Raw genomic sequence first — 16,940 nt, forward strand, 5'->3', positions numbered from 1 at the left:
CGTACATTTATTGTCATGTAACAAGTCCACAAGTATAGTTAATTTTTATATTCCTCGTTTTGTATTTTTTGATTACTTTTGTCATAATTTTTGCAACACTTATCGTAATAAGGAATAATAAGTTGAGAGATAGCATTTAATAAATTTAATCTTGCATGTATCGCAACTACGTGTAGCTTATCATTTGCACGGATAAACGCAAAATAACCAATACTATATAGGGAAATGTATAACGATTGATTGTAGCTTTATCAAGGACTTTTTATTCCTATTGCAATGACACTAACATCTGTTCAGTTATCATTAAAATAAACAAAGTATGAAAATTATATAGTACACTATGTGCTGGCAATGATTTTGATTGAAAGTGCAAAATGTTATATATACACTACAGAAATAAATCAGAATTTTATAACATTATATTTAAAAAATAAAAAACAACCTAATTGTACAATAAATGTAACTTCTACGAGATATTTAACACTTATTAGGATATACTTTTAGAATTATAGTATTAACTGAAATATAAATACTTTCAGAATTTTAGTATTTATTGAATACTAGTGTTTGGATTTTAACACTCATTAAGTTTTACTTTCTGAATTTTAGTACACATTAAAATATACTTTTATAATTTTGGTACTTACTAAATTATATTTCTCGAAATATAGTTTTAGTATTCTTTAGGATATAAATACTTTCAGTACTCGCCAAAATACTATTACTTTTAGAATTTTAGTACTTGTTGGTATATAAGCATATACTTTCAGTATTTTAATACTCTTTAAAATATACTTTCAGAATTTTACTATATATAGTTAATTCAAAAGGTATAACGAGGTCACAAAATCAGTAGAATATAAAAGTACGAGTGTTCCAATTTCTGAAATACACTTATTGAAATAAATTAAGAAACAAAATAATAAATTGCGAATTTTTGTATATTCTTCATTTTCTGCGATACATAGATCAAAATTGAAAATAGGATTTATACAAGATACTCGAAAAAGAATTCACTATTTGTTGATGTACGAGTATAATATCTTATCTTTTCATCCTATTTTTAATTTTAATATATGTATCTTAGAAGATAAAAAGTATATAAAAATTTGCAAATGATTATCCCTTAACAAAAATAATAAAATTAAAATTCTTTCAAATATCCAAAATATCCAAAATAATTTATTGAATAAATTATTTAATTTCCTAGTAATAATAAAATTAGCACAAAAAATTTGTTGTCATATTTTAAAAATCTACATATATAGCATATCTTATTTACAAATAATTAAATTTTTAGCTAGCAATTTGTTTAAATGTAGAAAGAAAATTTAAAGATAGGGAGAGGAAGAAAAAGAAATTTTTTTAACAATATTTGACACTAACTTTATAATTCATTATCGGCTTCTTACGATAGTAAACAATGAATAATATTAATTAGGATGCATAAACGTAATAAACAAACTGACTCCATTACTTTATTACACTTTTTAGAGTTATGGTTGGTAAGAGAACGGGAAATATTTTTTTTCCTTTTTGGTAATAAAATTATTTTTTTTTATAGAGATCAAACATCCCTTTTGCTTTTACAATAAACTTTGGAAGTTAGTAAACAAGTCCTCGTATCATTTGTCTGCGATAAATTGCGATTTTATGACTTACGGCCACTTTTGTCAGTCATATCCGTACGATCAAACGATTTGATCATAACGATAAGAAATTCACAAATTTATAACATAACCTTTGATTTGAACGAAAATTGATAAAATAATGCTTTCTAGATTATTGATTATGAATGTATAACCAAAAGACAAAACACAATGTGGTAATTTCTACATGATGGCAGAAAAAGATATTTCGTATATAATGGTATATACATACATAATATTGTTATAATTTAATTAAATTTTTCGTAGTTATTAAATATTACTTATGTTATTTATTCTGAAGTTTTCGATTCGTTTTCGATTCGTTTTCGATAAGTTTTTTTTATTTCTAAACTTAAAATCAAAATTTAATATTATTGTCATATATTGTGCTGCCATTTTTGACCTCCATTTTGTGTTTTTATAATTTCGAATTTAGATTCGTAATTGGCTGAAAAATCATATTACACCAATTTTTGTGCGAAAGAAAAAATATTTTCATTTTCCTTTCCATGGTCAGTGCTGCAAAAACTTTTTAAAAAAAATGTTGTTATTTTAATATATTTTAAACACTCACTCTGATAAACTTTTAAAAAATTTAATATAGCATAATATATATATAAAGTATAATATAAAAATACAACATAAATATATTAAAACATTATTAAATTGTAATTCTTAATAATGACAATTAAAATTTTTCATTTTTATTTTATGTCATAAATTTTCGTTATTGAAACTTCATGCAAACATTTCATATTTTAATACTTTATTATATCCCAATAAGATTATTTTCTCTCTTTATATATATATATGAGAATGTATATCTAAATAAGAAATATATTAATTTTTGAAAAGTTATATATATAAATCACATTTATAAGATAATTTCCTGATTAAAAATTTGTAATTATGATTTCGAAATCTATCATAATGGTTATTAAGATCTATAAATCATTTTACATGTACGTTTAGAATTGATCTACTGTACAATTACAATTAAAGTACTTTCGCTTCATAGTAAATTGTTTAATAAATTGTTTTAAAGGCCAAGAATCACGAAAACGTAGAAAATTGTATATAAAATATTTTTATTATAATGTTGATTGCTGAAACAATTAAATACTAACAAATACAAGGTGTTTATACTTTTGCAAAATTACACTTCAAAACAAAATAAATAATATATTCGAAATACACCTTATTGTTATGAAAACAACATTTATTGATATAATATTATAAAGTAAAATGCAATAACACTGCTGAGAAGCATAAATAAGGATCATCATCTTAATAATGGGACTGGTATATAGCTACATCAAGCAAAACGAAGCTTCAAGACATATAAATATATACTGTACTATTTAGTAGTACAAAAGTTTCTTCGTTATTTACGACAATTATTTTCAATATTATCTTCGTATCTGGCAAAATCAAAAAAATATGAAAAGAAAAAAGACGAATTCATTGTAAACGAGGGAAAACGTTCAAATAATCTGTAATGCGACATTCGAAAGAACAATTCTGTAGTGATATTTTTGGTTCCTGTAAAAAAATTATTTTTCTTAAAATTTTCCAAACTCAAAGTTAACTATATATGCAAATTAAATTGTAACGTGAGAAATTGAACGTACCTAAGTATGTAATGTCATACTTATTAAATTATATCTAAAAATCAGAATAAACAATTTCTTGAGGTTTCTCGAATTTAATCGGTCGATAATAAGTCAAGGACTGATCCCAGCCTCGAGGTGCCGTATTGTAATTGGTTAGGTTGTGAACACTTGCAAGTTTTGGTCCTGTGTACGTATTTTCTTCGTAAAGTTTTTTACCTACAAAAATAAATTTGATTTTTTTAAAACTGCATATTTCTTTTCAATATTTTTTCTACAAATGTATAAAAATCAAGGGATGTTGTGTTACAAAATTCCCAACTTCATAAAGGAATCTAATTCATCGTTATTTGTAATCCTGACGCTAGATGGCATTGCGCAAAATAAATGCAAGTGTGATTCGATAATATTTGTGAGATGAGAATGAAGTTCAGTTAGTAATGTAGATATCAACGAAATGAAAGCGCATGCGAGTTAACTTGCCTACGTCTGGACAGATGTCAGTAAATTTACAATCCGGCGAAACACCATGCAAAAGGTTGTCCAAAACGGGTGTGCTACGTAAATGCTTGATAGTTTCCAAAATATCTTCTTGGGAAGTTATCATCGAGAGTAATAAAGATTTCGCTTCTGCAGGCACTTCCGATTCTGTGTTTATATATTTTCCCTCTACATTGTTGCAGAAATTTTCTACTTCCTCGGATGTCACAGATCGACGTCGACTGGAACATTCTTCGCGATAAATCGATGAATATTCTTGATCACCGTTCATTATGCTCGAAGATTCCGATTTTTCACGATAGATCATTTCTTCGCTGTAATCGTTTATTTGAGAATCCGTTCCATCAGTCGTGTATTCCGTGTCATCAGTTGACATGTAGCCATTGTTACAATGCTCTTGGAGCTTCACAAGTTCTTCGTATCTTTGTTGTTCGGCTATTCTGTTTTGTGATCAAGTAATATAAGATTGTAGCCTGTTTTGATTCTCGATGAAGGTCTAATGAAAATTCAATAAATGAAATTCTATGCTATTTATCTACACGTTGATTAACGCGAATAATAATCGGTTTTAAAATATAATTCATGATTGATTCGAATTTATTATACGTATATTCATACGTATTTTTCTTTTTTTTTTTAAATATTTGCAGTAGATGTTACATAAAAATTAATATAAATAAAATTTTGTATAACAAATACGACAAAGCCTTTGATTTCTCAAAAATTTATTTAAAAGTGAATCCAGCAAGTAATAAGGCGTTAGTAAGAAAGAATTATCATAACATGAGAAATATCAAAATATTTTTTGAAGAGATCACTATTTTAATTATTATCTATTTTTTACTGAATTTAGAAATATTGGAAAATATTATTACATAACATTGTAAAATTTATCAAATAAGTTGAGTATGCTAATTTGTCTATCATTGAAAAATAATTCTATACTAATGATTAGGTATGTATACAAAAGGATAATATTACTCATGATGATTTCAGAATGAAACATGATAAGGGTAATTAAAAATAGTAATGGTGGAAAACTTTGAACGAAGGAAATAATAACAACCTAGACGAAAATGACGTATTACATAAAAAATAAAAAAGGGATCAAAATACCCTAACTAATGATGAAATAGCATTTTGTCAATTACGTTAATCAATATATTTCAATTACGAAATAAAAAAATATAAAAGAGATGTCGATTCAAGTTACTAATAACCTAGCATAGAATTCCATTTAAAATATTTAATAGTTTGTTCTAAATTTTATTCTATCTCACCTCCTATGTTCTTCTTCAGCATTATATTTAACGGAATTTTGTGTTTCAAAGAATCGCGTTATATCATTATCGAGGGAAGATTGCTGCACAATTGGAATAACCTTTGGACTGAATTGTTTATATTGCATAATCGGTCTGCATGTTTTTTCAAATTCTTGTATCAATTGTTTGACCGGAATCGGTGTGTATTCATTTTCTTCGTTATCAATTTGCCGCTGATTATTCACAAACTTTTCGTTGTCGTTAATCGTGCTCTTTACACATTCCGTGACCCGTTGTTCCTTTATGTAATTTCTAACCTCTCTGTTAGTAGCATGCTGCGCATTAGAAAAATTAGATTTGTTCAGCGAAGCCTTGTTATAATTATGATTGCGTCTGTTAGTGGTAATCGACGTATTCTCGTTAGTGTTATTTCTGCCATAATAACTGTTATGTCGCTCAACGTCAGGTTCGAAACTGATTCGACGTGATTTCTCAACTATCGACGATCGAGATTTATCGAAGGGAAGATCATTGTCAGTACCAACAGCCACTTCTCTCAGATAAATTTTTTTTACTTCAGTCATATGGTTGCACTCTTTACCATTACATCGATATTGATTTCGGCCTGTAAAATTGTAAAAGTCTTTTCGAATTTTCAATTTTCAATCTATTTACTTTTATTTAATTACTTTATTATAAATCGCAGAGATTATTTCCGCTCATATATTTGATAATATTATTTTTAATATTATAATATAATATCTTTTTTAATGTCATAAAATCATTCAATTATATTTAATATATTGATATTCCATATATTATAAAATTATGTTATATTCTACATATATCTTACATGAACTCAATTGAATATAGTAAGAAACTCATAGTAGAGTATAATCACATAGATAAATATTTTCTCCTAAAGTTGTTAAAAATAAGAAAATGAAGTTATTACGTAAGTATAATTCGTTTAGAAAGTGTTGCTAGTTTTAGCAAGATTAAATGTCAATGTGCTGTAACTCGCATATAAATGGCTTTAATCAGCGTGAAGGTATCGATTGGCAACGATGTGTAGCTAGTTGTTTATTTTAAATATACACCGAAAAAGAATGCGGCGGTAGTGTCGCGTAGACTGAATAACATCGACATCGTTTGCCAATTAAAAGCTTCTAGGTTATTGAACCTATGACGAAGTAGACAAGTCTGACATTAACTCGTAGGTATAGGACGTGTCAATGCTCTTAATATCTCCGAATGACCTTTTTAGTTTATCACGATATTATTTTATAGGTTGGAAATCTACTTGAAAGGTAAAAGCAGATCAAAATAATAGTATATCACAGATCAACTAGAAATAAGTATGAAGTAGTTTAGCTCGAAGTCCTTGGAAATCGTTAGATATTTACTCATGATGTGAAAACAATTCGAACAAACGAGAATATAGCATGGAGAGTTGCCAAATAGAAACGTGCCAACTAGATTGCGTAGGATAAAGAAGATATAAATTTGTATAAGATTTACGCACCCGTTGTAGGTGGAGCCGTATCATCTAAAGACAGGTCCACGGTAAAGGGATTGTAAAATGATTTCTCGATGACTGGCTCAGGTACTATAGGCGTAAGAGGGGGCAGAGTCGAGAACTTTGAATTGCCATTCATTTCCTATGTCAAGTAAGCCCAAGTACAATAATTTCGTTTAATATTAAAAATTTTTCTTTTTATTATGTTGAAGATAGTCATTAGCTATAGTGATTATTTAATCGTATATAAACTGTTATTTATGAAGGTTAGTCTTACCGGTTTCCCCGCATACATTGGCATTTTTGGCATACCAGGTGTGCTTGGTGTTTGTGGCTGATCTTTGTCTACGACCCATTTTTCGGATCTTTTCCTGCGTTTCGCAAATATTTCAGCACCTATAAATCAGTTCCACATTTAATCATTCGTAACACAATCTCATTTACTTAAAATAATCATTCCTTGAATTTCGTCATCTAATGTCTTTGATTTGATTCAATAAAGTCGCAAAAGATATTAAATATTATCAAATTAATAATTAATAATTAAAATATTTTGCAATTGTTTTATTTATTGATTTTTTTAATATCAATAAAATAAAATAAAATTAATATTGCAAAAATATTATACAATATTATATTAATGTATGAATATTCAGACATAAGAAAGAAATGACCATTACCACGGCCCCGTTGATTATTTAAATCACGAACAATATCAAATAGTTTTTCTGGATTTTTCGGCATTGGTTCAATATTCACTTCTTCACCCAAAGCTTGAATTCCATGAATGTCCAACACTTTTCCATGTGGATTCATCATACATTTTAATGGAATTTTATCCTATTAAAATAATATTTTCAATAAAGTATAACGTAAGTTTATCTTTGCAAATGAGTATACAAAGTAATGTTATAACTCTACATATACATTAAATTGTTTTTATTTGTTAGATTATAATTAATTAATGAAAAAATAGTCTTCTATGAAATATCTTTGCATGAAATAAATTAGACAACAGTTCATTTACTTTTTGTTACCAGTTTCATTTTGATAGATATTTAATATTCAATTCATAATAAATACTTTTGAAATTACGTGTAAAAATTAAGTTATATTCACAACAAATTTTCTGAAAATAAATTTAAATATACAAATATGTTTATTTTTCATATATTAATTTTAAATTATAATTATTATTATATAGAAATGGAAGTAAATTTGTTGTCTTCGTGAATTGAATGAATAATTTTTACATTTTTAGAATACAATAATTTATTAATAGTATACTGAATAACATCTATTCTTTATATTACTCTAATTTAATCCTAACATATGTAAATATATAATATTAGATTTTTATACATTAACATTATGCTATGTTATTATTTCTAGTAAAAGACTAAAAAATTGTTTTCATAACAAATATTTTATAAATAAATTATAAATTAAATTATAAATAAAAGAACTATATTTTCACACTAATATTTAACTCAAAGCAAGTATAAAATTAACTAATATTTAAATAATATTGCATAAAATTCATTCTAACAAATTAGTCTACTAGATAAAATATTTATTTTTACTTTATCTCGTATTTAGAATATAAATAATTATAAAATATCGAATATATGAATTATTGAAAAAAAATGTGACTCGAATTAATATCTATCAAAATGATATTTGTTTCACTATAAACTTCGTGAAAATATATAAAAATACGCACTGCAATTTTGAACACACACCACTTACTCTGTGAACAGATGTTAGGGGTTCTTCTGCATCTTCTATACCTGTAATATGTTGATTTAAGAAACAATTTTAGAACAATTTTTACAACCATAGAAAGTTACAGATGTACATATTACGAAAGTTTTAATAATTAGTATTAATTATAATAAATATCTAGATCAAATTTATGCTAATAAATATTTCCAATTTATCACGTAACGTATATGAAATTTATAATATTATATCAAATTAATATTACTCCACGTACACATGCCAATAATTATGAATGTGGTTTAATTGCAAGTAAAAAATCTGAAAGTAATGATTTTACCATTTATTTTGTGCTGCGTTTATTTATATTAAAATAAAATAAAACTATTTTTGATAAAATAAAGAAAAATTGAATCATTAGATTAAATTTGTAGCTTCGTCGTAATTAAATTCTTAATTTATTCAACATTTAATATTTTGAGTAGAAACATATACCACTTAGGCCACCTTTGTAATCACCGATGCATATCACGTACATGTATACGTACCATTGCCATCATGAATCCATTTCACTGATCGTTTCTTCCTGTTCACATACATGGATTGACCTTTACTTTTCATGTTTTTTACATCGCTCAACGAATGTGAAATTCGTCGAGCGAGTTCAACTTGATCCTCTACGGTTGGATGTGTCGGTGCATAAAAATACGAAGATGCAAACATCTTCCCTGTAAAGAATTTGTCATATATTTGCATTCGTATATTAATATGATATTAGTTATGACTAGTTACGTTATGAATTATACTGAGAAACATATACATATGCATATAGTAAGAAATGTATAATGTTTTTTTATATTTTTCTTTTGTATAATGATTTTCTATCAAATGGTTCACTGACGTGTATAATTGTTAATTATGCTCATAGACGTCAATGGTTCTCAATTTAAGTTAAAATTGAAATTTTAATTTTCGTTCTTAATATTTATTTTCATTTAATTTTCAATTTTAATATAAAAATAATATTCTTCAAGTGAATAGGAACTTACTATTTTTCGATTGCATAATTTCCTGCGAATCTGAGGCAGGAGTAAGTAATTTTTGTAAATTAACCGGGGCACTTCCATTGTTCTCCTACAACATAAAAAGAAATTGATGATCAATATAAACATATCGCATATCATACTTCGTAGTTCTAAAATATATTCAATTATATTTTAATTAAAAATTTTATTTATTTTTTAACTAAAAATTTTCAATTATATATATATAGTATTATTTGTATATATTATATATATTCATTATATTTAATCAAATGATGAATTACAAAAATAATTTTGCAAATAATATTTTTCAAATTGTACAATTCGATGATCAATGTATCATATATCGTGTTATGCCATTAATATTTTTTGACAATACATATCCTAAAATACGTATCAAAAGAATACATAGTATAATAATTATTAAACTTTTAATTGATGTCATTCACGGAAAAATAATAATTCTAATATAAATGCCCAATATGAATAAATTATCGTAGATTCAATGCCAAAAAATATTCATATTTGCATTATGTATGCCAACTGCAACACATCTATTATGAGCTAATATTTTCTCAAGCTTTAAATTTAATCATGTTCTTCAATTTATCTGGCATACCGTGAATAACTTTCTATAAATTCCAATTCCGTAGCACTTTAAGTTTCTGGCCAACCAATTGCCACTAAATTTGGAGAGAATTTTCAGTACATATGTCTTTATCGTCAAAATTAGAATTTTTAAAATCGGATGGTTTTTACTATTTTTTTGAGTCCACTAAATACGAAAGAATCAAGAAAAGATCGATTAATTGACTTTCGAGTGCTGTTAAATTTTCAATTTCTAATATTTTGGGAAGATTCTAAGTCCAGCTGTAGTCACATTCATACTGAATAGAATACTTTTAAAATTTTTCCATTTTTGATAAACAGAACGACCTAAATTGTGACAACCACGGAGTCACTTTTTTCTTTTACGATCTTTATTAGATTGGTTATAACTCCTGTAATTCTTAATATTTTTGTATGAAAGAAACTATGAATAATTCTGAAATATAGAGCTACAAACTTGTATTCAAATCAAGTCGAAAAAGATTTGCTTCTTTGCAGAAAAAATTTTCAAAGATCTATTAAAAATAGTGCTCTGCAGGGAAATAACCCCTTCACCTTTTTTTAAAATCTTCATTATGTTGTTTGAAATTTCATAATTTCGTAATCTTTTTTGCCAAAAGATGTGGTATATTGTTTACAATTAATATTAATTGTTTCATAATGTGTGTCTCAACACTCTATGTTTAAAACTGTTATCATATTGAAAATAGAAATTATTTTTCTATTATTGTGAGATATATTCAATAAATTTCGAATATATCATATTTTATTGGAATAACTACATCTTATTCGTATATATTATCGATAAAAACGTAATCGCCAAATTTATGTTATAATGGAGGTGTTATTATAATTTGAAAATTTATAAAATTAACTTCTGTATTATAATATAATAATTCGAATTAGACATTTTATATTTATTTTTAGCTTTTTGGTGGTTAATATCCGTTTGATTATTTTTTTAGTGAATTCTAAATATATGTAAATGATTTATTTACATTTACATTTATATTACAATAAATTATTATCTTTTACTAAAAGATATACAAATCGAAAAATTAATGATTATGCTATTTATTTTTGCTGATAAATATTTCTGGATAAATATTATTATAGATTCGAATTTAATAATTGAGATGGTAAGAATACTTCTGTGATCCATTGTACATAATAATCTATTACAATTTTAATACAAATCTATGCAAGATTTGCAAGTGCAAGTGCAAGATATACTATTTAAAATGAAAACAGTGTAAAATTATTTCACATAAGAAGAAAAATATCCTGTTTAAAGAAATTAATTACATTAATTAATTTCGAAATTAAACAATCAATTTCTATTATTGTGTTTTGTGACGAAAGGAAATAAAAAAGATATTGTATATAAATATAAATATAAAAATTTATAATAAGCATTCTAGTAAAAATAAAAATATGTGAAAATAATAAAAATGAATTCATTATTGATATATTAATTTTTATGGACTTCATTATTCTAATTGAGAAAATTATGAAAAATTATTGAAAATTTGTGTCCCTTATATAATATGTTATCCTAATTTCTCCTAATATATTGTATTAGGAGAAAACTCTATTTATATATCTACTTCAAATTCCTATTTTTTGGTAGTTAATATAAATTTGACATCATTAATAGATTGAGTATTCATCGTATTTATCTTGTTTTAATATAATTAATATGAATTATTATAAATACTTTTATGGTGTTATGAATTATACTTATAGTATAAATTTATTTAATATTCTAGTTTTGTATATATTTAATATTTTATATAATTCTTCTCATACTTGTCTTCGAATGAACAACTTTGGTAATTATTTTCTTTAATAATTTTCTTATAATTTTCTAATCAGCTATTTCCGAATTTATACCTGTATAACATTGTTTACTTGTTTCCATTTATGGGATGTACTGATATAGTTCCATTGTTTATTTTTGAAAGATATACGATAAAGTGTACTATAATGTTTCCATTGTTTTTTGCACGTTCTTTCAAAGAACAGAAGCATTTATTTTGAATCTGAAGGTTAAATCCCAATTTATTCACTACATCCAAGTAGCCTGACACATGGTGTAAATATATTCAAAAATTTATGTTCTGACGAAGTAAGTCACTTAAATATTTAATTATTTAATTAATTTTTGATATTTAATACGAGTCGTCATTTTGATACTGATTTCTTTTATCACTTAATAAAAAAAAAAATAAATTATCTTAAGATAAAATAATATTTTCCTTCTTAGGTTCTGGAATAATATTTTATTAGCATTAAAATTGTAATTATTAATTTTTAATAGAAAAGATAAGAAGTAACATGAGTACTGCTAAGAATATTTTCTTCATTGTGTCATTAAGGCATAACAATCATTGAGAATTCAGTTCTATTAACTATGTCTTTTTAATTTTTTAAATATTAATTATTAAAATAAATGTTAAAGTAAATTTACACAAAATTTTCTATATTTTATATAACATTCTATACTTTTATATATCTAAAATTATGTATAATATTTTAGAATAAGGAAAAATTATTTCATTCAAATTTGTTTTTAGCTAATTTAATTGTTCTGTTAATTGATTTCACACTATCGAATATACGTTATTTATAATTATATCTTTTTTCTGTAAAATTTTATATTAATTTTCTTTATTTATAATTCGTATTTTATGTAATAATAAAAAATATGTAGTTTATGCAAAAACAAAAGCATGTATATCAAATTATACAACAATGTAAGTATATTAAAATTCGCAAGAGTAAATAAGAAATTAAATTTGAAAACTTTTGAAGTGCAAAAATATTTCGAAGTTAGTATTATAAAATAAAGAATCATAACTTAACCAAAATTAAATATTAAAATTTTATATTATTTATTTGTATTAATTGCAATCTTAGTATTATAAATTTAATATTAACGAATAAAATATTAATTTATATTAATATTATAAATAATAATGTAATACTATTATTATAAAATTCATTATTAAAACATAAACCTATATGTTCTTATTATGATTGTATTGCAATATATCGCTATGCATTTTAATATGCATTTAATGAAATAAATAAAATGCATTTATAATGAATTAATTTCAAACAGATAAGATTGTGTGAACACAATTATAAAAACAAAGGAATATAAACTAGCCAAGTTTACAGCGCTACGGCCATAGCGCTATTGTAGTATTGTAGGTCAATTTAGTTGTTTCTGTATCATAAATTAGAGACTCGCTAAATTTAATATACGCTTGTAAATCTTAACGTACATCTGTTATATATTTAAGTTCCTAAATAAAGGAATACTGCACTTATTTTCCAAATTTTTTTTCCTTCTTTTCAAATAATGTAAGATAAATATTAATACTGTATTAATATCCAAATTTATTAAAATATTAAAAGTTAACAATTTCGAAATGTTCTATTCTAAATCACATTCTTTAACCTAAATCAAGTAATTTGAAAATGATCAACATTTCCTTTATTTTAGATGTCATAACACTTAATATTAATTATACACGTATATGTATTAATAACAACAATAAACATAAAGGTGCAATAATATTTTATTACTTCTAAGAAGTGATTTATCAGTTATAAAATATATTTTAAATTATTTCTTCTCTAAACATATAAAAAAAAAGAAAAATGAAAAAGAAAGTTTTTTAATTAATTAAGTAACTGACTCTATGTAAATATTTAAAATTTAAAGGAGAAATTTTTTTTCTATTAACTATTAGTACTACACTACTCATCATAGCTTCAAGAAATTATTTCTAAATAGCAAAATGCAATCATTATTTTTGTAACTTAAAATCTTATTTAAACCATAAAAAAAATGACAAATTTACATTTTACAGTTGTAAATACTCACCATATCGAAATGTAGTATCTTCGAAGTAAGATTCTCAAGAAAATTCCTCTTCACGGGATCGTGCCTATCAGAGGGCTTGAAACCACGGGAACGTATTACAACATTGTCCGCAGATACGCTACGTTGCAGATAATTCTCTTGTATATTACTATAATTCACACTGTACTGGTAGTCTGCATCCTTTGAATTTTCGGACGCGACTCTGTACGAACTATACGTGTTGCTCAAAACGTTCCGCTTCGTGTTATTGTGTCTGCCGAAATGGTAATTGTTTAGTCTACGTTTTTGCGTAAACCAACGTTCAATGTTTGCTTTATACTTTGCTTTCGTACGATTAAGCGATCATGCAAATTAAGAAAAAGCGGTGGGATTGATGTTACCCCTAAAACTACTCTTAACTTAACCTCATCATTCAATACATATTAAAGTTGTGGTTCAAGAATAATTTGTGATATGAAATAAACTGTTTTATTTTTTTTTTTATTATGAGTTCTCAAGTAAACTTGAAGTAATGTTATTATTTTACTCATTGGAAAATGTGATTGTATATAAAAGATTCATGGAATATTGTGAGCTACTTCTTCAATTTTTGAATGAGATATAAGGGAAAAAAAGATAAATTTATTTTTACATTTTTGTGTAGTTAAAATGGATATAACCCTTTTTCATTTAAAATACTATGTACTTGAATTGGATCATTGGTATAAGTATAGACTTAATTTTCAATTCATCATAGTTTAAATTGATCAAGATGTAATATATGATTAAAATTGTGAATACTAGATATTCATGAAAGGAAGAAGAAAAGAGGATCTGTGGAAAAGTAAACAAGAATTCACCCCATAATTGTATAGAATACATGTATGAAATATTTTCTAATAAATTGAGACTACCAAATATATCTTACATAATTTATCTTGAAGAGAAATCATATATATAACTTTATAGTTTCTTTTCAGAAATTATAAAAAGATAATCAACTGACCCTATAAACTTATATAAAGAAAAAACATTTTCTAATATACTATCATCATAGAAATTATCTTATTTCAATTATTTTGAAGAGAAATCATAAATGCAACTTCATAATTTCTCTTCAGAAACTGTGAAAAGATGATAAAGTGTTCACCTCATAAATAAATGCAAATAAACCATTTCCTAATAATAAATATTTTAGAAAATATTTTATTTCATTTACTTTGAAGAGAAATCATAAATATAACTTTATAATTTCTTTTCACAATATCTGAAAAGGTGATCAATAGCTCATCCTATAAATATTTATATAAAAGATATATTTTCTAATAAACTACGACTGTAAAAAGTATGCTATTTAAAAAAAAAATCATCTGAACAACTTGAATAATTTCTTTCCAGAATATTTTGTTGATACTGTACTAACATTAAAACTATGGTTATTTGACTAATATAAAACTTGAATAAAAAATAGATAACATATATAAGTGTAAAAGGAAGTATCGACATTAGATACACTATATATATGTAACATTAGATAAATCGGATTTTTTTATCGAAGGAAATTGGTTCTCTTCCAAGCAGCCAATTAATTCCGCGTTGCAGTATTGGCAGCGGTACAATGAGGTTCTGTGCAAAAGAAATGCTAAATTTATCTGTTGTAACGTAATACGCAGTAACAGTTTGAGCGGTTGCGTTCGGGGTGTACTACCAGTGCTGTATTTATTAGAAATCGAGTTGATCGAAAAAATAATCAGATAAATTAAAATTAATTAGCAGCATGGAAAAAATACATTAAGTAATATTTATAACAATTTGACTACTGCAGTACAAGGTATCAGGTAAGCATCGAAAAAAGAGTTGTAGATAATTTTATCTTAGAAATAAAATATCTTCATAAAAGTTATATTTATAACCACAACATCGTCAAGTATTAACGATTTGCCGATATAATTTTTTTATTGTTTTATGTCTTGCCAAAATTATATTACTTTTTATAGTTTGATAATATTATATAATTTTACTTCGATTCTTGGTTTTTAACAATGTCGATACGATCGAACATAATTTAAAATAACTGAGATATACCTATATAATACGAATTATTTTCTATCAAAAAATCGTAATTTTCTCGAATTCACACAAAAATATATTTTTGAAGCAACGTTTAAATATTTAGTGATCTATTAAATTCTTAAAATTTTACATATTTTATAACGTAAAATAACATTGTGATAATGTAACTTTGAACAGCGTGATCTGTTGCTTTAAATAGATTATTCAACAGAAGTTCGAGTGTTTTAAATCGGAACGAATCATTGAAGGAGATATCTCGAATAATGAAAAGTAATGCTAATTTATTAGAAAAAATTTCTACTACTAATTTTATAGGGTGATTTTGCTATGAAAACCAAATTTCCTATAATTGATACTACCATTTCTTCTTCTTTTCTTCCTTTTTTCTGATTTTAAGTTTGTGCTGTATAGTTAGATACCTTTTCGTAATCGTTAAAAATACGGGAATTTGCAAATGATCGACATCATAGCAAGACTATTCTAAATTTCTTGTTTGAAGAAGCTGTATTAAACAATGCACTCTCTGTGTTAGTCATTGAAGCATCGCACAATTAAACATAGTTTGGCTGGAATTACGTTTTCGCCGCAAGAAATAATGCAGAACATTTATAAAAAACATCAGCTACATGAGAAGCTTTTTTCCCACTAATTTCATCTTTCTTCCTAATTTCCTGTCGAAATGAACGAAGAAAATGAAAATTTACTTATCAAACGATGCCCTCCTCATTTCGACGTTCTACGCACAGTTCGCTCTTTTCTTTCCTTCCTTATCTTGCGGCGGTTTTCCTTTTCTCTATAGTCTTTTTTTTGCAAATTTACGTAACCCGCGAGCGTAGTATACTTCGAACGAAGTGGACCGTACGGAAAGTGAACGAATCTCACGACGAAAGCTCCCTCGCCATGAGAGACAAAATCGCATCTTACAAAATGTTCTCTGGCACGCACGGACGTGGCCGGTTAGGCACAAGAGGTGGCCGACTAGGCGCACACAACCACGGCAACTCCGTCAGCGCGGCACTTAGTGGCTAGCGGTCACCAGCATCGCCCGGTACTGGCTCATTCATGCTTCAGACTTATGTAG

At 25.6% G+C, this 16,940-nt stretch overlaps 1 protein-coding gene across 1 annotated transcript; it reads right to left on the reverse strand.

Moving 5' to 3' along the window:
• Positions 1–2,977: 2,977 nt before the first annotated feature.
• Positions 2,978–16,934, reverse strand: LOC108556172 (uncharacterized). Its single transcript, XM_017912155.1, has 12 exons — positions 16,564–16,934; positions 13,808–14,060; positions 9,310–9,394; positions 8,809–8,988; positions 8,291–8,331; positions 7,222–7,381; positions 6,819–6,937; positions 6,548–6,683; positions 5,041–5,647; positions 3,743–4,200; positions 3,281–3,478; positions 2,978–3,191 (listed from the first exon to the last, which is right to left on the reverse strand). Exons 1-11 carry the CDS (start codon positions 16,584–16,586, stop codon positions 3,315–3,317), a joined length of 2,226 nt encoding a protein of 741 aa, XP_017767644.1. The 5' UTR covers positions 16,587–16,934; the 3' UTR covers positions 2,978–3,191; positions 3,281–3,314.
• Between the last annotated feature and the right edge of the window lie 6 nt (positions 16,935–16,940).

This window comes from Eufriesea mexicana, unplaced genomic scaffold (assembly GCF_001483705.2).
Source record: "Eufriesea mexicana isolate 0111107269 unplaced genomic scaffold, ASM148370v2 scaffold325, whole genome shotgun sequence".
NCBI lineage: Eukaryota > Metazoa > Arthropoda > Insecta > Hymenoptera > Apidae > Eufriesea > Eufriesea mexicana.

Excerpts from the sequence above, each read along its gene's own strand:
- LOC108556172 (XM_017912155.1), bottom strand. The coding sequence starts at position 16,586 with ATGAGGAGGGCATCGTTTGATAA. Across the intron at positions 7,382-8,290 it reads CCCTAACATCTGTTCACAGA|GATAAAATTCCATTAAAATG; the intron begins GTAAGTGGTGTG and ends TTATTTTAATAG. Across the intron at positions 6,938-7,221 it reads AAATAATCAACGGGGCCGTG|GTGCTGAAATATTTGCGAAA; the intron begins GTAATGGTCATT and ends ACTGATTTATAG.